Below are 27,312 nucleotides of genomic sequence, written 5' to 3'. Positions count from 1 at the left end.
GTCAAGGCAGATGACTTTATGCAATGTCACCTCAGTAACAACTATACAAAAATAGACAAATATACCCCCTCCCTTTTTACTAAACCTTAATAGCGGTTTTTAGCGCAGAGAGATGCGCTGAATGCCCTGCGCTGCTCTCGATGCTCATAGGCTCCCTGCGCTAAAAACCGCTATTGCGGTTTAGTAAAAGGGGGCCATAGTGCAAAATTTAGACAGCAGATATAAATTCTCAAAACGGACACATTTTGATCACTAAATTGAAAATAAAATCATTTTTCCTACCTTTTTGTCTGGTGATTTCATGAGTCTCTGGTTGCACTTCCTTCTTCTGACTGTAAATCCAATATTTCTTTCTTTCTGCCACTTCCCTTTTCTTTCTGTCTCTCTTTCTCTCTCCCTCTGACTGCCTGTTTCTCTCTCCCCCTGCCCCCTCTTTATTTCTGCCTTTCTTTCTCTCTCCCCCTACCCCCAAGCCATCATGCCGATTTCTCCACTTCCCCGATTCTTTCCCTACCCCCTAAGCCACCACGCCAATTTCTCCCTGCCGCTTCCCTGAGCTAGGCCAGGCACATACAAGCGCCAGACTCACGAGACTTCACCTCTGACGTCAATTCTAGATTGTCTGGCCCAGAACTACCTCTCCGACGTCAGAATTGACTTTGGAGGTGAAGTCTTGTGAGTCTGGCACTTGTATGCACCTGGCCTGGCTCGGGGAGGCAGGAAGAAAAAGATTGCAAAGGCAACGCAATTGACTCACATTGCCTTTGCGATCTACTGGTCGATCACGATCGACCATTTGGGCACCCCTGCTGTTATGGTATCCTGTCCTGACCTGATGAAAGGGGTTTAGTCCCAAAAAAACTGCCTTATTTCAATTTCCTATTTATAAACTTTAATTAATACAATTTCAATACAACTTGATTCTACGTAAAGCAATAAAAAAAATTTTTTCTACCTTTTGTTGTTTCTGCTTTAATCATCTTCTCTTCGCTCTCTTCTTTCTATTCTGCGTTTGTCCTCACTCCCTTCCATGCAACATCTGTCCTCTCTTTGCCCTTTCCACCCAGCATCTGCCCTCTCTCTTTCTACCCCTTCCATCTACTATCCACCCTCTCTCTGCCCCTTGCATCCACTGTCCGCCCTTTCTCTTTTCCATATGGCATCTTCCCTATGTCCCTTCAATAAACTGCATATCCTATGCCCTTTCTCTCCTTTGTACATGATTCATTTCAGCTTCACCCCTCCCCTATGCTCTGGCATCTCTCTCTTCTCCTTTCCTTCCTTCCTTCCCACTCCACCCCATGGTCTGGCATCTTATCTCCTTCTCTTCTCTCCCCCCATGCCTTGGCATCTCCCTCCTCCCCCTCTCCATGGTCTGGTAGCTCCTTTCCTTTCCCTCATTTTAAGTAAGCCTACCTCGTTGCAAAGATGAGAATAGTTTATTAGTATCTATCTGCAGGGGGGACAAAGCTACCAAACAATATGGAGTTTTGTGTTTTGTTGCAGCATCAGCACAAAAAGGGAGCAACTGAGGAAGAAGACTTCAATAATCTGGATATGCAACCATCTTCAAAACAGGCAGCCCTGTTATTGTCACAGGGGGATCAGGTTGGCAGGACTGGATCTGGTCGGTAAGAGAAGAGACATATAAGTAACTTAATTTGATATTTATGTTCTATATAGCCCTGACCAATTTCAAAGTGGATTACAATATATAACAAAAATGATAGTACATCAAAAATATAATCCTTATAATCAATACAAGGAGAACAAGTGAGAAAGGCATTCATAATATTTTTTTCCAACTTTGTATGTACAGTTTTCCCCTCTCTGGTTTCCCCTGTTATTGCATACTGTATATGCCATATAAAATGGTTTCTGATCTTGAAACAAAATGTAATATGCAATAATAGGGGGGCATGAGGAAGGTGTATACAAATGCATGTATTGGGGAGGGCAGGGAGTTAGTATATATATGTGTGTATGTGTGTGCATGTTTGCATGATTGTGTATGCGTTCCATGTATCTGGTGAGGACAGGAGATGAGAGGAGAAGGCAGTTTGAAAGGTGCCATTTCTTAATCATTATGGGACCAGTGCAGAAGGCCACATTGCAAAATGTCCCCAATCCTGTTAGGGCATGGGTAGTGATTGACACACACACTGACTTAAAAAACTGCCAGCAAAATTTCCGGTAGTCTAGCAGCCCTCCGATGGTGGCTTTTGTCATCACCCCACAGGCATGAGCCTCTAAAAGCCCTGATAGTCTAGTGGTCTCCCTTGCGCCCCTGACCCAACACAATCTCCTGCCCCTGAAATTAAAAATAAAAATCGATTGTAGTTGCCCATTATTCATTTGATCCAATTATCCATTTCCCTTGACTTAAAAAAAATTCCTTGGTATCTAGTGGCCCCTCTCTCTACCCAACCCAAGATGGCAGTGCTGGAAACAGGAGTGATCCTGCCTCTCCCGTTAGATACGGCATTTAGGATGGAGGAGGTGTGCCAGTAGAGCAGTGGTCTCAAACTCGTGGTCCAGGAACCATATTTAGCCCACCAGGTACTATTTTGAGGCCCTCGGTATGTTTATCAAAATCACAAAAGTAAAATAAAACAGTTTCTTGATCACATGTTTCTTTGCTATAAATTATAATATTATTATTAAGACTTAGCCAAAAGGAAAGATTTATAAACTATAAAGAGTTTTACCTCATGCAAAATTGTCATTTCTTTAATAAGACATTAACTATTTTTTTCTGAGACCCTCCAAAATGTGGCCCTGCAGGGGGTTTGAGACCACTGCACTAGACACAAAGGATTTGTTTGGTTTTGTTTGAGGAAAAGGGGTTGGGTCAGGAGTGAGGAATGGGGATGGGCTAGACCAGTGTTCTTCAACCACCGGTCCGCAAAAATTTTCTGCCGGTTCATGAAGGATTCGGGATCCCTCCACAAACTGCACACTGGGCAGGAAGAGAGGCACCGGTGCCGGTGCCAGCGTCAACTGACTTGCAACTTCCTGTTGCTGTCACGTATGCTGGGACTCCTGCCGCATATGACGCCTGCCTTTGCTGGGACTCCTGCCGTGTATGTCTCCTGCCTTCGCCAGGACTTCTGTCACATATGCCTCCTGCCTATGCTGGAACTACTGCTGCTTATGCCTCCTGCCTTTATCTTGTCTACGCACCCCGGACCAGTAGCATCAGCTCTGTGTTCTTTTAACTTCGCCTAGCAAAGGCCCCAAGGTTGCCTGATGAAACCGCATCTAAACTACTGCTAGGAGCAGCTGTGTGGTGAAGTTAGAAGTACACAGAGCTGCCGCTAGGCTAGAGAGAGGAAAAATTTGCTAAGGAGGGAAGGGAGAAGGGGTACTCATGGACAGGGGAGGAGGGAAAAGGAAGGGAAGAGAGTTTCTATTGGATGAGGAGAGGAGGAAAGGGAGAAGGGGTACTGCTGAACAGGGAGGAGGAAAATAGGAAGGAAACAACTGGCAGGGAGATTAGAGGAGGGGAAGGGGTCAGGATGGAATGGAGAGATCAGTTGAGGGAAAGGAGAGAGAGACAGAGGAATGAGAAAGTAAAGAGAGATGGATGCTGGGAAAGGGAGTCAGCAGAGAAATAAGGAGAGAAGGACAAAGATGCTAGATCTGTTGTAGGAGAGATCAAAATGACAAAGAGAGCAGTGAAGCTGGAATGAATCTTGTAAAATGGAAAGAGGGGGCGCAGGCTGGATGGAAAAAGGAGAGGGGCATAGAAAGAAGGTAGATACCATATGGAAGGGGGAGAGGGCAAACAGTGGATAGAAGGGGCGGATGCTGAATTGAAGAGACAGAGGGCAGACGCTGGAAGGAAGAGAGTGAAAAGATGATGAAAGCAGAAACCAAAGATGACAGATTCATAACAGATTCATAACGAATGCAAGGAAGTTCTTCTTCACTCAGCGGGTGGTAGACACCTGGAACGCGCTTCCCGGAGAGGTGATAAGACAGAGTACAATTCTGGGGTTCAAAAAGGGACTGGATGACTTCCTGGAAGCGAAGGGGATAACAGGGTACAGATAGAGGTTTACCTTACAGGACATTGAGCGAATAAGGTATGGACATTTTAGGTTAGGTAGGGAACACTTTCAGGTCATGGACCTGGAGGGCCGCCGCGGGAGCGGACTGCCGGGCACGATGAACCCCTGGTCTGACCCGGCAGAGGCAATGCTTATGTTCTTATGTTAAAAGGTAGAAAAAAATAATTTTATTTCTAGTTTGTGATTAGAATATATCAGATTTGAAATACATATCCTGGTAGAGCTGGTGTTCGACATAACTGGGGACTGCAAAGCCCCAAGCAGTGCTTCATTAGCTTCCAGCTGGCTTAGGGCTCTCTCTGACCAGAGGGCAGTTGCCCTAGTTGCACTTTTCTAACACTATTCCTGTCATGTGTGACTGCGGTATTCTGTTAGCGTGATATTTTTGTGTACCATCTATAATAATAAAATGCTAGCCGCACATGCGCACTTGCGCCGCGTGTTCCCTGATCCCTGTTCTGTCGGGGTGTGCTGGCATGAGTGCGCATGCGCGCATACTACGTCACCAGGATCGACTCCACAAGCCGGGACCGCAGCCAGCCCCGGTTCGTGCGCGTCCGACCCTTGCTGCCCAAGGAGGTGCTTCACGGCCACCAATCGTGCCTGTGGGCGGATCCCTGGGGTGGGTTGAGCCTACCACCAACCCTCCCACCACGAGGCAAACACAAACCTCCGGCCTGCAGCAGCTCCACAGCCGCCGATTGCCTCCACAAGCCCACAAGGGGAGGAGGGAGAGGGCTGGGGCTGTCCCGCTGGCAGCATGGCCCCGATCCCCTTGCGCCCGCTCTCCGCCCCACTGCCGAGCTCTGGAGCGAAGAAGCCGCGATCCAGCCCAGCCCGCTGAGAGGGAGAGCGGCGCTGGCACCGGGGAGGGACGGGGGGACACACACATGAGGGCTCTGCCGCCAGCTCAGCTCGGCCGCTCCGTCTCTGCCGGGGCTAACAGCAGCAGCCCCCGAAGCTCCTCACCAGCCTGTCCCGCCCCCTCGAGAAGGGCTTCCACAGTATCCGCTCACGCTAACGACCAGCCCCAGGTCTAGGCCGAGCAGTCGCCACCAGCGCCGCCGCTCGGAGGCCACCGGGACAGAGCTGCGGGCCTGGAGCCGCTCGGCCCTCCTCGGCCACCCGTGAAGCATGAGCAAAGCACAGCCCTGCCCCGCTCCCACCAGGCGGGACATGGCGCCACCGGTTAGAGAGACAGAGAGACCACCCGCAAATTCAGGCCTGGGCAGCTGTAAAAGGCAGACATGTAACGAAGCACTCTTACGCTTCATGGGGGATCCGATCTGGGAAGGGAGGAAGAGAATTGGCTTGGGGGTAATAATGATGATGAGGTAAGGAAAGGGGGAGAGGAATAAGATGGAGAAAAAGGAAAAAGCAATAAAGTAGGAAGATCAATTAAAGGGCTGCTGCTGGATAAGGTGAGCTGTGATGGGGTGGTGGAGGACACAGGGGAGGTAAAAGGAAGGGAGAAAGGGTGGTGGTGGACAGCCAAGGAAAAAAAAAAGAAAGACAGAAATACAGAAAGTGGCTAAGGAGAGAGAAAAAGAAATAAAACCACACACACATACACATATATTCTAGCACCCGTTAATATAACGGGCTATAAAACTAGTTCTGTAATAATTTGGCTTATTCAGTTTTCTTGATAGTAGAGGGGATATATGTGAAGGGGAGGAGAGACAGGGGTTTTGTTGATCCTTGCTCTGTATTATTTGTATTTATAAAATGGCAATTGTACATAATATTGTTTTTTTTTATACTTTAATAAAATACATTCAATATAAAATCATAACTATTTGAAGCTTGTGCGGATGGGATCAAATGGTTTGCAGGGACCGAGCTCACGGGGACATGGCGAAGATGGATTTTTAAATTTCAGTCTTAGTAGTTTGCCGGATGAAATAATTCTTTTATTTCAGCCAGTCCATAGGTGTAAAAAAGTTGAAAAACACTGTGCTAGACTACCAGATAAATCTCTTTAACTGTGGTTGAGATGGGGGGTTAGGTTGGAAAGGGCGAGACCTCTACACAAGATTGTAGACTTGGGAGGGAGATGCTGGTATTTTTGTTATTGTTCTTATTAAAGTCACCCTTCCTGTCAGTGCGCGATCCAATCACTACTCACACGCTGACAGGAAAGGTGGCATTCTGCAATGAGCTGCAGATTGCTGCTTTTTAACACAGCAACAATTTACATGTTCATTGAATATTGCATCTTTCCACAGCGGTACTTTCATGGTAAAGCTGTGGCTGCTCTTTAAAGCTTACAAAGAGTAGAAGAGGAAAGAACAATGTTGACAAGACAATGAGGAATCTGAAGTATGCGGGTTAAAGTTGCTTATCCAAGACAATTCACATAATAGCTTTTGGAATGAATTTCAGCTTGCATCCTACAATCTAATCTAATCTAAGGCTTGGCTTTATATACCGAGTCATAGCTCGACTCGGTTTAACAATAATTAACTTAAATAAAAACCATAAAAAATAAGACTAAATTTCGGGAAATTAATTTTCAAAGTGTTTAGCAAATAAAGTAGTTTTTAAAGATTTGCGAAAAAAATTGAAGTGAGCCGGAACTCTTTAAAAGAAATGGAAGATCATTCCAAAGTTCATAGTTCAATGATTTAACCTCTTCCCATGTCTAGCACTATGCAAGAATTGTAAATAAAATGGTATTAAAAGAATATTAATAAATATTGACAAGATTATTTCTCCCACACAGTGCTGTGTCCAAATTGGGACATACTCTTGTTGAATCTGCAGCTACACAACCCCCTTTTGGAAACGGCCCTGTCTCACCCAGGAGGTACAGTATTTTTTTCTTGTGGATTTTCCTTCTTCTCAATTGAGTTGTTGGATTTGGCATTGGCTGTTTTCTCCTCCATGTCCCAGAAAGTTCCCAGTGGCTTTAAGCAGTGCACTAGGTTCAATGGAGTCGATCCCTGTAGCTGGTGTCTGTCTTGCATAGGCCCGGATCACAAAGCCTCCTCTAATTGTGTTCTTTTATTATTATTATTTTAATTTAGAATTTTAACATAACATTCAAGCATGTACAAGAAATCAGAACCAGACAGAGAAATATAGGGAACCCCCTTAATGTAGAAAATAAATGGCCACAACATTGCTGACGGAAGTCTGTTGATTTCCGTCGAGCCGGGTAGCTAGGGATTCCCAGATGTAAGAAACATTGTCCTGCCTGTCCTCAGAGAAAGCGAAGTTACTCAAATGTAGCAGATGTACTTTGAGGATAGCAAAAAGAACAAATCACCAAAAGTGGAGAAAACACCACCCATGTATACTTGAGATTTAGTAAACTACATTCCTCACCATCCGCTGTATCCTTGCTTTGGAAGTCCATTGTTCACCCCCACTTTTGTTTTTTTTTCTTGATCTTCTCCAAGGACAGCAAAATCATGAATTCTTACATCCTTTCCCACCTCTAAAAGGAGTTCAATTCTCTTAGCTATTTTACTGTACTGAGTCCCAAGCGCTAACCCTGGGCAGGAAGACACACATGAATGCTTGGTAAGATACTGCCCAAAGTTTCTTGAAGGCACAGAAAACTAAGTAGCATCCACACTGGGGTTCCATCAGATGACGTTGCTCAGATGTAAGAATTCATCTCCCCCACCCCCCACTCCCCTTGGAGAATACCTGCTAAATTCTAATATTTACTTTCTTGTATAATTTCTCTGTATGGAGAGAGTATCCTGAACATCTGAGGGAATGATATTGTTCAGTTTTTTACTCCTTGTACTTTCCTCCAGGTTGAAAAGGCATAATAGAATTACTGCTTACTCCTGGTGGAATTATGCGCAAAAAAATTCAAAATTCTACACACAAAATTAGCACATTCTGCAAGTTTGTCAAAATTTAAACAATATTTTTGCTAATTATTATCCATATTTCATTTAAAACATTTAAAATAAAATGTTTTTCTACTACCTTTGTTATCTGAATGTTTTATTTTTCCATCATGTTGGTTCCAGTTTCTTTTTTCAGCTTTCCTGCTGTCTGCTAATTCTCCTGCCGATCTTCGATTTGGGGTCTTTTTTTTTCTTTTATTTGTGGGTTTATTCTGCGCAGGTACCAATCGCTATCACCAGTAATCAGCGCATGCAAATTTAGCAACCCTCCAAACTTCATTTGCAGCTGTGGCAGCGGCCCATCGGATTTTACCACCAACGTTTGAGAATCTTCCCCTAGGTCACTCCTCCGCTCCAGTTATTATTTTTGCCCTGCCCTCATAATTGTGGACTTTTGTGGACGATATTTACTTTTATTTCTTATTATTAGCTTTATTGCTGTTTTATTATGTTGCTTTTCCTTACAAGCATTGATGCTTGGTTATTGCTTTGTATTTGCAATTTTCTAAAACAAATAAAAAAGCAGATCAATGAATTTTCAAGTATCAACTCCTGAACAATTCTACCCTTATTTTTAAGAAAGCGCACATTCATTAATATACAAGATAAAGAGGCAGAGATATGAGAGAACTCTGTTTGCCTCTTGGGGGGGAGTTAAGGATTGTTAAGAATGCGTTATCTGTTAACTAGGGTCTCATTGCATAACATGGAACCGGTGCTAAAGCAGCACAAATTAGAGATAAAATAACACATCTTAACACTAACCCATGTTGATAACTATGCTCATTAATGTCTGGATCATCCATCACTAATTGCTTTGCCCCAACCTTTAACAAGACAGTTTAAACCTGTAGTTTGCCTGTTTCCATAAATCACTGGTGTGAATTTTTCCCAAATGTCATTTCATGTAGTCTATCCTCTGCAGTCTGCGATATCTGAAATTTTTTCTGTGCTGAACCAGTTTTGCAAAATAAAATAAATTGCAAAAAATAAGTAACTCAAAGGCAAACAAACCCAGATTGTTGGACCAGACAACGAGGGGCTTGCAGTTCAATTCACGGCACAAGGATTCTGTTGCCTGCTTTTTTGACTTACCGTATATACTCAAATATAAGTTGATTTGAATATAAGTTGAGACTCCCCTTTTCCCCCCATAAAAGAGGAAAATGGTTCACTCGGATATAAGTTGGACAGCTTAATCAAGTGTCCTGCCCCGTCAGGTTCTGCACCCAGCCCCCTTCCTTCCTCCCCTCCCCTGTCAGGCTCTGCACCCAGCACCCTTCCGTCCTCCCCTCCCCTGTCAAGCTCTGCACACAGCACCCTTCCATCCTCCCCTCCCTTGTCAAGCTCTGCACCCAGCATCTTTCCGTCCTCCCCTCCCCTGTCAGGCTCTGCACCCAGCACCCTTCCGTCTTCCCCTCCCCTGTCAAGCTCTGCACACAGCACCCTTCCATCCTCCCCTCCCCTGTCAGGCTCTGCACTCAGCACACTTCCATCCTCCCCTCCCTTGTCAGGCTCTGTTCCCAGCACCCTTCCATCCTCCCCTCCCCTGTCAGGCTTTGCTCCCAGCACCTTCTATCCTCCTCTCCCCTGTCAGGCTCTGCACTCTCCCTCCCAGGCTCTGCCCTCTGTCCCCCCTCCCTGCCCTATCTTCTTACATCTGCCGATCTGGTGGAGGTACAGCAGGTCCTCTGCCGATTGTTGGTGGAGGTGCAGCGGGCAGGAACAAGCTTTCTGAACTCCTGCCCCTCTGCTAACCGGCTGTGTGGATCCACTTAGTCCATCTCAGAGGCACGAGCAGCAGCGCGATTTGGCGCTGCTTCACAGCCCTGAGCAGCTTCCTTACTGGCTCCCGTGAATTCTCGGCATTGACCCGAATATAAACCAGGACCCCCATTTTTGGGCCAATTTTTTGGCCCCAAAATCCCGGTTTATATTCAAGTATATATGGTATTCCAGTCAACCAGGAAAACAAGCAAGAAGAGTAATCTTTGTTTTTTTTCATAGGTTTTCTGATGGGCCAGATGTGAAGGCTCTGCATGTCCAGATAACAGAATACCGCACACTTTACCAGGCAGCTGAGGTTGAGAGAGACAGACTGATGGAGCTCGTCGGTGTCCTGCAGAAAAGGTAGTAATTTGGGCTGATAGCAGTATGCACAAATTATTGTAAGTGGCATAAATTCAGAAAAATTAGAAAAAACAAAGGAGACAGAATAAATTGTGCTTTGGGGAAGAGATTTTTTAGGGAGTCTGTTAGCTAGCAGTACTTTTAGAAATATCTTACAAGGCTAGCCTGATGAGTCAGTGACAAGTGGCATATGCAGATTTGAGACCCAGGCTCTTCCTTCCCATTCCAAGACCACAGGAGGAGAAAAGCATTGGCAAGGTCCTTTCGAATAAGGAATCCTGAAACCCTCTACTGTGAAGATCAGTAACGGTTTGGTTTAGTAAGGGTCCCTGTTAGCTCTGCTTGATTGCCAAATTGGGAGGGTATACGGGTAAAGAGCTGAACATTCTTGCTGTCAAGAACAATGTCCCTACAGTATCCAAGCACCTGTCTGAAGGGAAGTGTGAGATTGTGCGTTTGAGGCCAGGGTATCTGGAATGGAAAAAGTTCTATGAAAAGTAGCAAACAGTTAAATATGAAAATATTGGCAAATTAATTTCAATTTTATTTTAACTACCATTTCAAGCATCTTCCAAATTCATCTGCCTTTTCGTACCTCACCAAATAATAATAATAATAATCATTTATTTTCTTATATACCGCCCTACCAACAGTTCTGGGCAGTTCACAACAGAAAAAGAAAACTAAAATATTTCAGTGAAAAAATACAATTTCATAAAAACAATATTTCATACAGCAGTCAGATTCAGCATTAGTTAAAATACAGTTTCAAATATTAATAAAAAATAAAAAGTTTAGAAGAATAAAACAGAACCACATCATAAAATCAGCATTCTTGTTTATCAAATAAATAAGTTTTTAATGATTTCCTAAATGTAAAGTAAGAGTAGGTTTGTGCAATCAGCGGATTTAACTAGGAGTTCATGTTCCCAGCCTGGTACTCCAATGTCCTGTCCAAAAAAGTTTTGTAACGGCAGGCCCTTGGGGCAGGGAAGGTGAACATATCTGAATTTCTAGTACCTTTTGTTGAACAGGACAATTTCAGATAAGCGGTAACATTCTGTTTCTGAATTCTTTAATAAAGCACTAACAGGGTCGATATTCAAAAGGATTCAAGATGCTCCTGCCCAATTAAACCCTGCTGAGCTGGCCATCCAGCAGTATTCAACAGCAGAAGCATTTAAGCTAAATAATGCCCATAACCACCCATGTACTGTCCAGTTAGTACTGGGGTGGTCTAGAGCAGTGTTCTTCAACCACCGGTCCATGGACCAGTGCTGGTCCACAGAAATTTCCTGCCGGTCCACAGGGCCAGCACATGCATCAGGCCCAAAACAGTGTTCTTCAACCACCGGTCCATGGTGCGATCGATGTGGTGTTATCTTTGAGCCAGCTCCCTCTTCCTCACTGATTCAGTGCACAAAGCCACGGGCAGTGGCTCCTACGCGCGTCCTGCGCCTGAACCTGAAACCTTTTCTCTGATGTTGTGTTGTTAATAAGATTATATTGTGTATCTGTGAAAAATGAATGGAAAAAATAGTGTTACAATTAGTACTATTAAGGGGACAAGGTCTGGGGTGGAGATTGGGTAGAGATGGGTGGGATCTGGCCCACAAGTTAGCCCAGTGTTCTTCAACCACTGGTCCAAGGACTGATGCCGGTCCACAAAATAATTCTTTTATTTCTGCCGGTCCATAGGTGTAAAAAGGTTGAAGAACACTGGTCTAAAGGTAGCATCGGCATCTAATTGGTTAGAAGTGATATTCAGGACAACAAAGAAGAATTGTTCACCAAGCTAACCAGGCGTCAGTGTGGAAATCAGCTACTGCCCAATTAACTTCTGGGCATTGAGTATCTGGATTAATTTAGCCAATGGCTGTAGGTAGCTTAAAATCCACTGACTGCTGTGGGCTGAATTTCTACACTGAAACTTTTCTTTCAGCAGTTTATAGATTCAGGGCTCTGTTAGGCTTCAACTAAAGGTTTCCTTTGACTAAGGAGTGCTAATGATTAGTGTGCGCTAAATGCTAAGAAGCCCAGTTTATACCTATGGATTTCTTAACATTTAGTGCGCCTTAGTAAAAGGACTCTTCCGGAGGCTGTCATAGGGGAAAACACCCTCCAGGGATTCAAGACTAAGTTGGACGAATTCCTGCTGAACTGGAACGTAAGCAGGTAGGGCTGGTCGAAGTTAGGGCACTGGTCTTTGACCTAGGGGCCACCGCACGATGGACCACTGGTCTGACCCAGCAGCGGCAATTCATATGTTCTTAAGATATGGCTAGCGTAACACTCCCTTTGTATTTTTAGTTTTGTTTTATATTTTTTTAAAATAATTGTATATGTTTATTTATTTAGGTATTGCCTATTAAGGTGATCAGGTACTCAAGCATTTCCCTATCTGTCCCAGTGGACTTACAATCTATCTAACATATCTGGGGCAATAGAGGATTGAGTGACTTGCCCAGGGTCACAGGGATCAGTGTGGGATTTGAACCCACAACCTCAGGGTGCTGAAGCTGTAGTTCTAACCACTAGGCCACTCCATCCTTATTGTTTTACCCATCTATGAATGCCAGCCAGTATGCGTCTCATTTTAGCTTAGCATGGAAGAGATAGTTAGGATTAGATTTTTTTTTTTTTTTTTTTCATCCTTCTGGTTTGTTTTCCTGGCAGTTTCCTTTTCTTCCTTTTGACTTCCAGTTCACTTAGAGCTCCTTTCACTAAGCTGCACTAGCATTTTTAGCGCGCGCTAAACCCGCGCTATGCAGCTAGAACTAATGCCAGCTCAAAGCTGGCATTAGCGTCTAGCGCGCGGGGCAATTCAGCTTGCGCTAAGCATGCGCTAAAACCACTATCACAACTTAGTAAAAAGAGCTCTTAATTAATTTTTTTTTTAATTTAGGTATTTATATACCACCTATCAAAGTTATCTAAGTGGTTTACAATCAGGTACTCAAACTTTCTCCCTATCTGTCATGGTGGGCTCACAGTCTAATGCAGTGTTCTTCAACCACCGGTCCATGGACCAGTGCCGGTCCACAGAAATTTCCTGCCGGTCTACAGGGCCAGCACGTGCATCAGGCCCAAAACAGTGTTCTTCAACCGCCGGTCCACAGTGCGATTGATGTGGCGTTAGCTTTGAGCCAGCTCCCTCTTCCTCACTGATTCAGTGCACAAAGCCACGGGCAGTGGCTCCTACGGGCATCCTGCGCCTGAACTGGAAGCCTTATTTCCCCTTCCTATTGTTCTTACCATTCATGTCTTCTTTTCTAATAAATAATATTGTAGTTCTGCCCTCCATTCCTTATGTAACTGTTAGTTTTTATGTCAATTTGTCAAATCTTTGTAACTTATTGTGAATACTGGTATATGTGGGGGGGGTTTATTATGTAAATCGCTTAGTAAAATAAATAGGCGATTCAATAAGTTAAAATAAAACTTGAAACTTCTCTCTGACGTTGCAACGTCAGAGGGAAGGCTTCCAGATGAGGCACAGGACGTGCAAGGTGCAATTAGTACTATTATGGGGGTGGGGTCTGGGGCGGAGATTGGGTAGAGATGGGGGGGGTCTGGCCCACGACTTAGCCCCGTGTTCTTCAACCTCCAGTCCACGGACCGATGCCGGTCCACAGAATAATTCTTTTATTTCTGCCGGTCCATAGGTGTAAAAAGGTTGAAAAACACTGGTCTAATGTACTTGGGGCGATGGAGAATTGAGTGACTTGCCCAAGGTCACAACTGGCTCCTATTGGAACTAGTGCCATAAACTTTTATTTAAACATTCTGGGCTTTATCCCGATTTTTCTAACTTCCTCGCCTCTCTTACATAGCCTAGTCCATTGTAGCATTATTAGAAAGTAAACTGTGAAATGTGAACCCTTTTTTTAAACAAATGAGTTAAATATAGAACTGGCAATCATGTAATCAGATGTTGCAGGGTATCTTATGCCATTGCTTTTCTCTTCTACTTCTGGAAGTTATCACTATTCATGATTTTCTCACTTTCCTCTCTGCTGGCTGACTCTGTCGTTACACTTTAGCTGTGCTTAGAAACATAGAAACATAGAAATAGACAGCAGATAAGGGCCACGGCCCATCAAGTCTGCCCACTCCAGTGATCCTCCCTATCTATCTTTGCGGATAGATCCCACATGTCTATCCCATCTGGCCTTAAAGTCCGCCACACTGGTGGCCTCAATAACCTGAAGTGGAAGACTATTCCAGCGATCAACCACCCTTTCAGTGAAGAAGAACTTCCTAGTGTCACTGTGCAGTTTCCCACCCCTGATTTTCCACGAATGCCCCCTTGTTGCCACGGGACCCTTGAAGAAGAAAATGTCTTCTTCCACCTTGATGCGGCCCGTGAGATATTTGAATGTCTCGATCATATCTCCCCTCTCTCGACGCTCCTCGAGTGAGTAGAGCGGCAAATTCCCCAACCGCTCCTCGTACGGGAGCTCCCTGAGTCCCGAGACCATCCTGGTGGCCATTCTCTGGACCGATTCCAGTCTCAGCACATCCTTGCGGTAATGCGGCCTCCAGAATTACACACAGTACTCCAGGTGCGGTCTCACCATGGATCTATACAGTGGCATAATGACTTCAGGTTTACGGCTGACGAAACTCCTGCGTATGCAACCTATGATTTGCCTTGCTTTGGATGAAGCTTGCTCCACTTGGTTTGCAGACTTCATGTCTTCCCTGACAATCACCCCCAAGTCTCTTTCTGCTTCAGTTCTTGTCAGGATCTCGCCATTTAGGGTGTAGATCTTGCATGGATTTTGGCTTCCCAGGTGCATGACTTTGCATTTTTTGGCATTGAAACTGAGTTGCCAGGACCTAGACCAGTGTTCCAGCAGAAGTAAGTCATGCACCATATCGTCTGTCATTGCTTTTTTGTCTGTTGTGCTTTTGCTCACTACATTGCTCAGTTTGGCATCATCGGTGAACAATGTTATTCTACCTCGGAGCCCTTCTGTCAAGTCTCTTATATAGATGTTGAACAAGATCGGGCCCAGGACGGAGCCCTGTGGCACTCCACTTATCACCTCCGACATCTCGGAGGGGGTGCCATTCACCATCACCCTCTGAAGCCTACCTCCAAGCCAGTTCCCAACCCATTTGGTTTAGTGTGTCGCCCAAACCTAAAGAACTCATCTTGTTCAGCAACCTGCGGTGTGGCACGCTATCAAATGCTTTGCTGAAATCCAGGTAGAAGATGTCCAGGGACTCACCAACATCCAGCTTCCTCGTCACCCAGTCAAAGAAGCCGATCAGGTTGGATTGGCAGGATCTCCCCTTAGTAAATCCATGTTGGCGGGGATCCCGCAGATTCTCCTCGTCCATGATCCTATCCAATTGGCGTTTGATTAGGGTTTCCATTAGTTTGCTCACTATTGAAGTGAGACTCACTGGTCTGTAGTTTGCCATCTCCATCCTAGAGCCTTTCTTGTGTAGTGGAATGACGTTAGCCGTCTTCCAGTCCATCTGGACGTTACTTGTACTAAGGGAGAGATTGAAGAGCGCGGATAGTGGTTCCGCCAAGACATCACCCAACTCCCTGAGTACCCTAGGGTGTAGGTTGTCAGGCCCCATTGCCTTGTTGACCTTGATTTTTGACAGCTCGCAGTAGACGCTGCTGGGTGTAAATTTGAAATTACTAAACGGGTCTACTGATTTAATCCTTGTCTGTGGCTGAGGGCCGATTCCCGGCGCCTCGCGGGTGAAGACTGAACAGAAGTATTCATTTAACAGTTGGGCCTTTTCCGAGTCCGTCTCTACATGGTCTCCGTCTGGTTTTCTGAGTCGTACTATCCCACCCGAGTTCTTTTTTCTGTCACTAATATACCTGAAGAAGGATTTATCTCCCCTCTGGATGTTCTTTGCTAGAGACTCCTCCATGCGGAATTTGGCCTCTCTAACTGCCGCTTTGACGGCTCTTGATTTGGTCAGATAATCTACTCTGGAGTCCTGTGTCCCTGATTGTTTGTAAGAGATGAATGCTTTTTTCTTCTCTTTGATGAGGTCCGAGATCTCCATAGAGAACCACTGTGGCTTGTTGTTCCTACTCCGTTTGCTTACTGATTTAACATAGCGGTTTGTTGCTTCCTGTATGGTGGTTTTCAAAGTTGACCACATTTCTTCCACGCTGTCGGTGTCTGCTTGGGTTTGTAGCGCCTGGTGAACGAAGTCTCCCATGTCTTGGAAGTTTGTGTCCTTGAACTTGAGAACCTTGGTCAGTGTGGTAGATCTCGTGAAACCTTTCCTGAGATTGAACCATATCATATTGTGGTCACTGGAGGCCAAAGTTTCACCCACCGAGACCTCAGCGATACTTTCTCCATTGGTAAGTACCAGGTCCAAAATTGCCTGATCCCTTGTTGGCTCAAATACCAGTTGCCTGAGTCCTGCTCCATTCAAAGAGTTTAATAGCTTCCTGCTACTGCCGGAAGCAGAGGAAAGCGTGACCCAATCCACATCGGACATGTTGAAGTCACCTACCAATACTGTGTCCCCCCGCAAGGTGATATTCTCTATATCTGTGATTAATTCCAAATCTAGGTCTTCTTGATGTTTTGGGGGTCTGTATACTACGCCAAGATACAGGCATTTGTCCTTCCCTCTGGCCAAATTTACCCAAAGGGGTTCCCCAGTGTACTGTACATCTGTGATTCTGGTGACCTTAATGTCATATTTAGTATATAATGCTACCCCACCTCCCATTTTGCCCTCCCTGTCCCGACGAAGCAAGTTGTAACCTGGTATGACCATGTCCCACCCGTGGGAGTCTGTGAGCCAGGTCTCAGATATCGCCACCACATCCAGGTCGGCATTCCTCATTTCTGTTTCCAAGTCTAGGATCTTGTTTCCCAGACTGTGGGCGTTGACGTACATAGCCCTCCATGTTGTGTGCTTGTTGTATCTCAGTGGGGACAATCCCTCTATATCAACTAGGTCACCATTAGTATTTTTCGCATGTCTCTTACACTCCCTAGACCCAGAGCTACAGCGTGTACCTATCCCGGACTCCCCATGCTTATACACATCTCCTGTTTCTGCATGTTGACTGCAATGTTAAACTTTATCTGTAAAATGTAGTCTCCACTATGCAGAGAACACAACCACAAAGACAATTTTATATGCACAATAAGGCAGCACTACAGAAGTGGATAGTGTTATTGTAGGCTGCCATCCACCCCTAAGGAAATAACTTACAAAAACTGTTATGTGCCTCAATATTTCAGGAAGAGAATGCTTCAAAAATGTGTTGTTATTGTTTTTTGCTCAGTCCTGCCAGATGAACCTGTGTAATTGGAATTGCACCCTGCACAGCCCTAATCCGAGGGGACAGTATATAAACCATTCAGCTTTTAATTTACCTTAATGATGTAACAAGGATTGTTCTTTTGCTTTTGTTTATATTTTTTCTCAGGCCCAGCATTATCATGGTGGGCATTAGGCAGTGCAAGATGCCAGTTCTTCTCTGATTGACCTATTTCACTGCTGCTAACTTGGCAGGCCCAATTCCAAAGTGAAGGGGACACAACCCACCTAGGACCATCTATATTTATGCCCCTGATTTAGTTGGGTTGAGGTTCTACTTTAACTTAGAAATTCTTTGAAGTCAGCTTTACAGCCTGGTGATGTGTTTAACTGTGTGCAGAGAAAGCGCCAGGATAACTTTATACAGAAACAACAAAGGAAAAGAAGGCCAAGAGGTACACAGAAGAGAAATGCACCTACTACATATAACATCAAAGTATTTATTAAACTGAAAATAAGACAACCCTATGTAATTGTGTTTAAGCTCATGCTTTCATCGGGGGTCACAAATTTTCTTTAATAGTGTAGCACCTAGGCCGCCGCCTTCTGGCATGGTTCCAATTAGAGAATACTCCAACACCGTGCTAGGCCAACAATGGAACTAAGAATCCTAACCTGCTCACTATCAGAGATGAAGATTAAATTTCTCAAGAGCCCACGTTTAACAACCAGAGCTAATCATGGTTGTTAGACTACTGTTAGGGCCATCATCAAGTGTAATCTTATTTTCTCTGTGAGCTTTATATTCAATTATTTATGATATTATTTTCTCAATAAAATTTTTTTATTTAAATATAATTGTATATTTTCTTGTATATTTTCTCAATAACTGTGCTTCAATTCAACTTCTCCTTTTAGAATTATATTGAGTTATTTTTTCTACTGATAATGCTATAAAAGTGTGGTACTTAGCTCAACATCAAGAGCCGACTGACGCCCACACCCGATGCAGGACGGAGGATCTCCGTTTCGCCCTGTAGATTAACTAAGGGCTTCTTCAGAGCAGCAAATTGTTAAACAGTACTTCTATAAAGAGAACAAAATAGCCGTTTGAGTTTCAAGCACATAATACTATAATTACTTTAAACTTCCTTAGTGCAACTGTCCTAAGAAAATACCTCTTGGCACCACACCCTTCTAGGTAATATTAAAACTCAATAAGTTAAAACGATATAGAACATACTTACTTACTTACTAAATAGTAGTTTAGCTAAACATTTTTAGCAATGCGGACTATGCCGGTGCTTCTCACTGTCTTACCAGGAGAAGAGTGACTGAGACGCCGACAGCGAGCCTCAGCTTTTAAATTTCACTAGCGGCGTCTGATGTCATATCCGGAACAAGAACCATATTGGATCCTGTCAATCCCACATAGGAATTATTGAAAACTTAATTTATGTTTTAAATCTGTTAATTTTTTGTTTTTTGTTGATTTATTGTTAATTATTTGTTCTTGAAAAAGATGTTTGATTCTTGGTTAAGGAAGATAATAAATCCTTAAATGAAAAAGACGATAAAACCTTCTTAGTTGAAAAAGACCTGCCAATTTACTGCTATGTTAAGACCCCTGGGTTGTACTGTATGGAGCCTATCTATCCACTTTTGTTCTAATTGCAGTAATTTTTTCCCCCTATCTCCCTCCCTACACGATTCTGGCACGTGATCGATGACCATACAGGTCAATTGTTGAAACTGCACAAGCCCCGAACACTTATGATTTTAAAGCGTTTGAAGCATGTACAGATGATGACAGAGTTTGCAGGGATGGGGCAGGGACAGGAAAATGAGTTCCCGTGGGGATGGGGAAAAATTTGTCCCCGTGTCATTCTCTGCTTCTGATCAGCTGGTATAGACACCTGCCAGAGACAGGGTTCCACCAAGTCTATTCAGACACTGTTAGAGACAAACTCCACCAGGGTAAAAAGAATCTGTTGAATTCCAGTCAAAAGTCATAATTTTACAGAAGCACTTAGTGCAGTGGTCTTCATTGCAAGGCCTGCAAGCCAATGGTGGCCCACGGAGACTTTTGGACAGCTCACGCTGAAGTCCAGGGTTCTATTCAAAGCAGTGGGCAATGGAGGATTATGTGACTTGCCCAGGGGACCAGTCAGGAACAAGCTAAGGGGTACTAGAGGTTTTCTGGCTTGTCTCTTGCTAGTGTCCCAATGCAGCTCTATGTTTGAACATCAGGATAGAAGAAGGAAATGAAAAACTGCTAGCTACAGAGAAGAAGCTTCAAGAGGAGCGACGTAGATCTGTCTTTTTGGAGCAGCAGCTGGAAAAGATGAAAATTGATTCTGGAAGGAACGCGAACCTACACAAAAACAGTGCGCGGAGCAAACCAGGTAAGGAGAGATGCCTCTCATTATCTTCACAAGGCGGTTCTGCTACCAGACATTGATGAACAGCTATAAAGTACTGGGTATCTTGTGATGGTATAGCATGGATATGTGGAACATTCTGCAATTACATAATATAACAGTTTTTGTTTAGGGGCACAGTGCTTTGCATTTTCTTTGGTGACTTCCATTTAAACCAGAGTCACCACCGATTTCATGCAGCTCGGCACCTGCTTTTGCAGAAGTTGGATGCTATGAGAGCAATTCTATAAAGAACACGCTAACAATTAGGCACTGATTGTGAATATATTTCATTAGAATAATTGCATAGACATACATTTGTGCCCAAGTACATGCATAAATGCAAAAAATAATAGTCAACATAAGTGCTATTCTGTAAATATATATTACATAGCACACAATTTACAGGTAAGTATGGACAGGTGGAGTCTGGGTGGGGCATACACTTATGCACATAACATATTATAAGTGCATATCAGTGGCATTTAGACACCAACACTTATATGAGCTCAGTGCCTAGTATTAATGCGTGCACTGATTTTTAAGTATGTATTTAAGTTGTTATACTGTTCTGTAAAAGCACCTGGTAGGAGCTTATTCCTTTATAGACTAGGCTTCTACCAGGTGCTAAATTATAGGATTACCTTCTATGGGGGTAGTCTTGTAACAGGGTACCTAGAATTAGGCCTTAAAAGCCACATGGTAGAGCCTATTCAGTAAAGGAAAGTAGGTGCCAGGCAGTTGGTATAAGTGCAAATGCCTAAGTGTAGCAGTTACCTACATAACTTGCAATATTGTACCTAGGTTCTGTTATAGAATGAATACTAGCGTAACCTAGTATCGGTGCACCTAACACCTAGATGGCCCCACATATGCCAGCCATAGAGCAGGGAAGCACATCATTTACAGCATTCTTTAAGATACCTGTGTAAGTAGGAGCCCTGCCTATGTTCTGCCCATGCTCAATCCCTTTGTAAGTCCCCTTCCAAATATGTGCTGTGTAAGTTAAACGAGTGGGATGTTGGGGGGGTTTGCAAAATAGTGCGCAGGCATCATGCTGGCAAATATGGGCATATATGCTAGTGCATTTAGATGCATAAAGCGCATGTAAATGTTAGCACCTAGTTATTTGAAAATTGACGCAGTTGTGTGCTCGTTTTAGGAAAGCTTCACAAAGTGCATTGTAGGCACTATCATTTTGAGTCTTTAACCTACTGACTCTGATTTTACAAACCCATTTTTTTTTTGCAGTAACTTGTAGCATGGACCCAGGTCAATCGCTTGCTAATATTTAGGAAATCTATTTTTGTGTATTTTGTAGTGTATTATAGAGATGGAGATTGATCAGACTTTGGTCCAACATCTACATTCTACATTAACCATTTGGACTCTCCTCCAACAGGAAAGATGTAACGGATTCCATTGCTCACACATTTCAGAGACCTTTTGCAATAAGGATTTTTCATTTACTCTCATCGTATCTTCCAGCATTTTTTGAATCCAAATACCTAAATATTTTATACTCTCTTCTTTCCAGAGAAAAGGGAATGAATCAAAAAGCCCTTTTGAGCAATGTACATTTAGCGGAAGAACCTCTGATTTACTCCAATTTATTTTATATCCAGAAAATTTCCCAAATCGGTCAATCAAATCTAATAAATGTGGAATGGTAGTTTCAAGATTCCTCAAATGAAGCAAAATATCATCTGAATAAGCAGAGACCTTATATTCCCAGTCTGCATAAGGAATACCCTGTATCTCCTCCGCCTGTTGAATAGCCAATAGCAAGGGTTCCAAAACAATATTAAAAAGCAAAGGAGATAACCCTTGTCCCCTCTCCAGATGAAAACTTTCTGAAAAATATTATTAACTTATTGGGCTCCTTTTACAAAGCTGCGCTAGCGGGCTTAGCACACACTAAATTGCCCTGCGCGCTAGACGCTAATGCCAGCATTGAGCTGGCGTTACTTCTAGTCGTGTAGCACGGGTTAAGTGTGCGTTAAATTCATGTGCTAAAAACGCTATCACAGCTTAGTAAAAGGAGCCCATAATCTGGCAGAATGGGAACTGTACAAGGTTTGAATTATTTGAATAAATCCGGATCCTATACCAAACCAATCCATTGCTTGATACATGAAGGTCCATTCCACACGATCAAAGGCCTTCTCTGCATCCAAGGATACAGAGAAGGCCGGATCTTCCATGGCTTTCATTAAATTTAACATATGAAAAGCCATTCTGGTGTTGTTTGAAAAATGTCTTTGAGCAACGAATCCTGTTTGGTGCATACTGATAATATAAGGGAGAGCCTTGGCCAAGTGTAAAGCCAATAACTTAGCCAGAAGTTTTCCATCTACATTAACCAAAGAAATAGGCCTGTAATTTGAAACCAACGTAGGATCTTTATTTGGCTTCGGCAAAACTATAGTTAAAGATTCTGACATAGTACCTGTAATACAACCTTTAGTTAGATGAGCCTGATATAAATTTAAAAGATGAGGTAATAGTGCAATTTGTTATGATCTGTAAAACTTTACAGTGAAACCATCTCCACCTGGAGCAGATCCAACTCTAAGGGAATTCAACGCCGTCTTTCAATGATATAGGCGCCTCAAGAGTTCCTTTTATATGCTCAGGAATTTTTGGTCCCTTAATTAACTTTAAAAACTCTAAACCCTCTTTATTTGAATAAAGCTCAGAAGAATATAAAGCAGGGGTGTCCAACCTTTTGGCTTCCCTGGGCCGCATTGGCTGAAAAAAAAATTTTCTGGGGCTGCACAAACGCGCAAACGCAGCAAGACAGAGGAGGGAGCCGGCAATACAGTAAACACCTGGGGGCAGCAGAGGAAAACATTGCATCACCCTCAACCGGGGCCACATGTTGGACACCCCTGATATAAAGCTTTGTAAAAATTCAAAAATTATTTTAAAATATTTCCAATTTGAGAATGAGTTTCACCCTTCTCATCTTTAATAGCCACAATCTTTACTTTTCTTTTTTTGGCCTTGAGATAATTAGCTAATAATCTTCCTGCTTTATTCAAGCTTCCATAATACAGAGCCTGTTGAGAAAACAAATCTTTTCTAGCCAATTGAGAGGAAATCTCATTGTATTTGTATTTAGCTTTTAAGAGGAAAGTAATTTGTTCCCATTTTGAAGCCAATAGTAACTCTAATCCTTTAATAATTTTTTCCAAATTAGAAAATTCCATTTTTAGTTGTTTCCTAATGTGTGCCGAATATGATATTATTTGCCCCCTCATAGTACCTTTAAATGCATCCTACAAAGTTTCTAAAGAGATATCCTCTGTGGCATTAAGTTGAAAGTATTCATTCATTTTTACCTGAAATTCTTCAATAAAGTTTTAATCTGCAAGCAATGTATTATTGAATCTCCAAACAGGTCTACTACCCTCTTGTTCAGCAATTTTAAACGCAATCCAAACCCCACCATGATCTGACAAAATAATTGGATCTATGGTGGCTTTTGTGACCTGCTGCACTAATTTATCTGATACAAAAACATAATCTATTTGTGAAAATGATTTATGGACATGGAAGCAAAAAGAAAGTTCCCGAGCATTAAAATGAAGAATACGCCATATATCTTTCAATCCACAGTTATCTAATCCTAATGATTTTAGCACTTTACTGCATTGTTTGTCCAACAATGGATCCATAATGGCATTAAATTCCCCTGCCACTACTAAATTAGAAGCAGCCAGTGGTAGAATCAACTGCTGAAAAGGTTTGAAAATTCAGCCTGATTTCAATTAGGAGCATAGATGGTGAAAAGCATCTTTCCCCAAGATCTTATCCACATGGATTCATCTGCCTGAGGGATCTGTAGAAATCAGATTAAATACAGCTGAGCATTTCTTATGTATTAAAATAGCCACCCCTGCCTTCTTACCCACAGCAGGAGCAAAAAAAATAATGCCTAACCCACCCCCTTCCAGCTTCATCGATTTGATAGCGGATAAGTGAGTTTCCTGGAAATAATATATATCTGCTTCCTGCTGTTTCAGAAAATTGAGTGTCTTTTTTCTCTTAATAGGATGGTTAAGACCATTGATATTTAATGAAAATATTTTTAAGGACATCTTAAATGATTCACAATAAAATTCAAATTAGTTCCCTTCCCATCATAATAAACTGTAATGAATAATTCCCTATACACATCCAGGACCCCATCTAGCCCATTACCCCCTAACCCCTCCCCTAAAATAATTCATGTAAGCTTTGGTATGGATTGAATAGGCATACAAAACCACTATCCCCCACCCCACAACTTATATTTTACCCTATATCCCCATCCCTTATTTCAAATTAAATTAATAAAATTATAAGTACAGCACAAATGACCCCAAATTCATTTGCAATATTCAAGACTACTTATATAAACTGATTAGTATAATTTATTGAATATCAGATGTAAAAATGTATCAGTAAACACCCTTTTTTTAAAAGAAGAAATACCTATTAATTTCCTACTGTATTCTTATACTGTATTCCACACATTTACTTTAAATCTTCCTATCAACATACCCTCTCAATATACGGTAATTAACAATACATCATATCATACCATTTTATCTAAATACAGTTATCATGTATAATAACTACTTAAGTTGAAAGACAACCAAGGGAGTTAATTTAACTTTGTTTTAAACAAGAACAACAAAAAACTAATGGCTGCCTTAAACAGCAGATAAAAAACCAAAAAGATATCTTTTCTGCATTTCTCTCATTAATGCTTTTATTTATTTACTTTCCCATTAATTGAAGGATTATAACAGCACGAGAGAAAAAGTGGGAAAAAAAGCAAATAAAATTCTCCCCGAACAGACAATTGGTGACATTACACTAAACAATACAATAAACCCTTAATCTGTGCTATTTCAAATAGTTAAGTTGGAGAAAGTCACTCTCAGATGATGGTTGTCTCCGAGGTTGTAATTATGCAGATCAATTAAGGTCTGGGTAGCTTCTTTAACTGTTGACATCTGTAGAAGAACCATTTTGTTATCTCTTTGAAAACATTTAAATGCTTCACATTGACTCCTGTATTAGCAAAAAGTGCACGTAGATCATCTACTGATACTGAGGGTAGAATATTAGACAGGTGGAGAGTGGCTGATGGAGGGAATATGTTCTAAAAATAATATTTTTTTTTGCCTGGTTACTTGAAGCGATGGAGAGTTGAATTACCAAAAACATTTGTTAACCCTTGTTAATCAAATCCCTCCCAAGGTAGCTGAATGGTCTGATATTTGGATAGGGTAACACAAAAAATATTTCCATTCATTTCCCCCTATTAAGATGACTCATTGCAAGCTGTGACTGGTTTCCATCAGCCATCTGTACGAGAGCACTGTCTTTCTTATTGTATAAAATCTTCACACACTGCACATCCCCATAAACACCAAAGAGGGTAACAGACTTTAGGACGAAACCATCTTCTCATTTAAATTACTAACAAGGTCCGTATCCTCCCATCTCCTTTGGATTAATACTGTGCATTTAACTAAAGATTCCCTCAAACAGCCAGTTGACCAGGTCGGAGGCAGGCCTGGCACACCAAGTGCAGGAAGAGCACTCACTTAGTCCTCGTCTCATACACACTGTAAGCTCTCAGGTGGCAGCTCAGATTATCGTGGTTCCCCCTCCTCCACCACCGCCACCGATGATAATTCTCCGAGCCTTGGAAGTCGTCTGCATGGTAATCGTAGGTCATAGCCATCACCTTGCCTCGTTTGGCTTCGGCCTATTCTACTGAGCACAACCCCTCCTGCTCCCTCTCCAGTGCGTCTACCCACACAATCAAATGCCCTCTCTCTCTTTATGGTTCTTCATTTTCTGCAGTCCACTGTGAATGTAGATATCGAGGGAACCACAGCCACAAAAGGCACCAAAAGAAATCCCAGCCCGGATATGAGCCTGTTAAAGTAGGTTCTTCAATCAAAGCACTGGAGAAGGAGTCCTGCTCCTAGGAAAGACTCTCTCCCATTGGTAGGAGCATACGAGTATACAAGTCACTCCAGTGTTCAGAAAAAATGTAAAAATGACTTCAAAAATAAAGCAATAAAACATGACAGAAGTAAAATCAAGAAAAATAATGAAAGCATACCAATATCTTACTAAAACACCATCCTTGAAGACAACCAGAAAGTAAATAAACTTTAAAAGCATATATAGAATGAGAGGTTAACTGCCCTGCCAACTGTCACCAACTGACCGTTTACTCTCTGTTAAACATCCATTCGATGTTTTTGTTGATTTATAAATTCCACAAGTTTTGTAGGATCTCGATAATTGATTGTATCATTATTGAACATAACCCGCATGACAGCAAGGTAAAATAAACCATATTTTGCTCCTAGTTCTCTGAGCTGTACTCTAAGATCCAAAAACTGTTTGCTGACAGAGGCAGTCTGCCTGGCAAAATCCAGAAGAAAATGCATCTTCTTATCTTGCCATTTCACTGTTTTTATTTTTTTGGCATCCTCAAAAATCTTCATGACATGTTGGAAACATAATACTTTAATCAGTATTGGTCTAGGTCTCCTCTGATTCTTCTGACTATAAGAAGGCACCCTATGTGCTCTCTCAATTTCAAACAGTTCCAAAAATTGCAGGGATAAAATTTCTGGGATAAAAGTAGTGAGGAAAGCAATGGGGTTTTTCCCTTCCAAACCTTTAGGAATTCCCAATATCCTGATGTTTTCCCTGTTTTACTGTTTTCCATCTACTCCAAATTAGCAGACAGCTGGGCAGTAGTTTTATGATCCAAACGGCTCTGGCAAGCAGTCTCCTCCACTGCCACAACCCTCTGTTCTAACTGTTCAACCTGAGCATTGCTCGCTGTCATTTGGTGGGATAAGTTAGAAACCTCAATTTGAAGTCCATTTAATCTCGATGTAGTCTCCTTAAGTAGTTCTTTTATTATCTGGAGATTTGCTATAACCTGGTCCAAAAGTTCATTGGAGTCCTTAGGCAGAGGAATCTTTGATGGTGTAAGGGGATCAGCTTTCAACCTTTTGGCCTCTTCCCCTGATGAACAAGCAGCATCTTTCTTATTTTGCTTTCCTAATGCCATATCTAAGGTTTAGTATATCCTTGCTTTAAAAAAAATTAGAGAAAAAGGATGGTTTGTAATCCCTCAAAGTGTTCAGTTATGTGAGGCAGGAGAGAGCAGTGAGATCATGCTGCCATCTTCACTTGTGGCCAAGCTCCGCCCCCAGTTGTGCTTCATTTAATCAAGAATGCATTTTCTTGATCTGTATGTTTTTTTATAATTTGTTCAGGACTGCATTAACTTTGTTACAATGAAATCTCAGCACTGGAAATATGTTGTGATTGTTTCACTAGGTCAGAATCTCACTACCTACAGGCATGCCTTGACTACAAATGAAAGGAAAGATCTCTCTGAGGTGCCCTTGGAATCTCAAGCAGAAGAACTTAAAACGAGGTTTGTGGAGATTTTGCCTTCTTTTATCCAAGTTTTTCTCCTAGTTTACACTTAACCCAGAACAAAAGCACCCCTCATTAGAA

General features: G+C 42.5%; 1 protein-coding gene across 3 annotated transcripts in view; it reads left to right on the top strand.

Annotated features, from left to right (window-relative positions):
• CCDC13 (coiled-coil domain containing 13) overlaps positions 1-27,312 on the top strand; it is a 137,704-nt gene that overhangs the window by 97,353 nt on the left and 13,039 nt on the right. For all 3 annotated transcript variants that reach the window (XM_033931794.1, XM_033931795.1, XM_033931792.1), the window contains 5 exons: positions 1,507-1,631; positions 6,799-6,882; positions 9,950-10,072; positions 19,589-19,743; positions 27,130-27,229. In XM_033931794.1, coding sequence (XP_033787685.1) covers positions 1,507-1,631; positions 6,799-6,882; positions 9,950-10,072; positions 19,589-19,743; positions 27,130-27,229 — 587 coding nt within the window. The remainder of the gene's footprint in view (positions 1-1,506; positions 1,632-6,798; positions 6,883-9,949; positions 10,073-19,588; positions 19,744-27,129; positions 27,230-27,312) is intronic.

Source organism: Geotrypetes seraphini, chromosome 2 (assembly GCF_902459505.1).
Source record: "Geotrypetes seraphini chromosome 2, aGeoSer1.1, whole genome shotgun sequence".
Taxonomy (NCBI): Eukaryota; Metazoa; Chordata; class Amphibia; order Gymnophiona; family Dermophiidae; genus Geotrypetes; species Geotrypetes seraphini.
The sequence above is the reverse complement of the archived record's forward strand: the minus strand, read 5'-3'. Positions and strand labels throughout refer to the sequence as shown.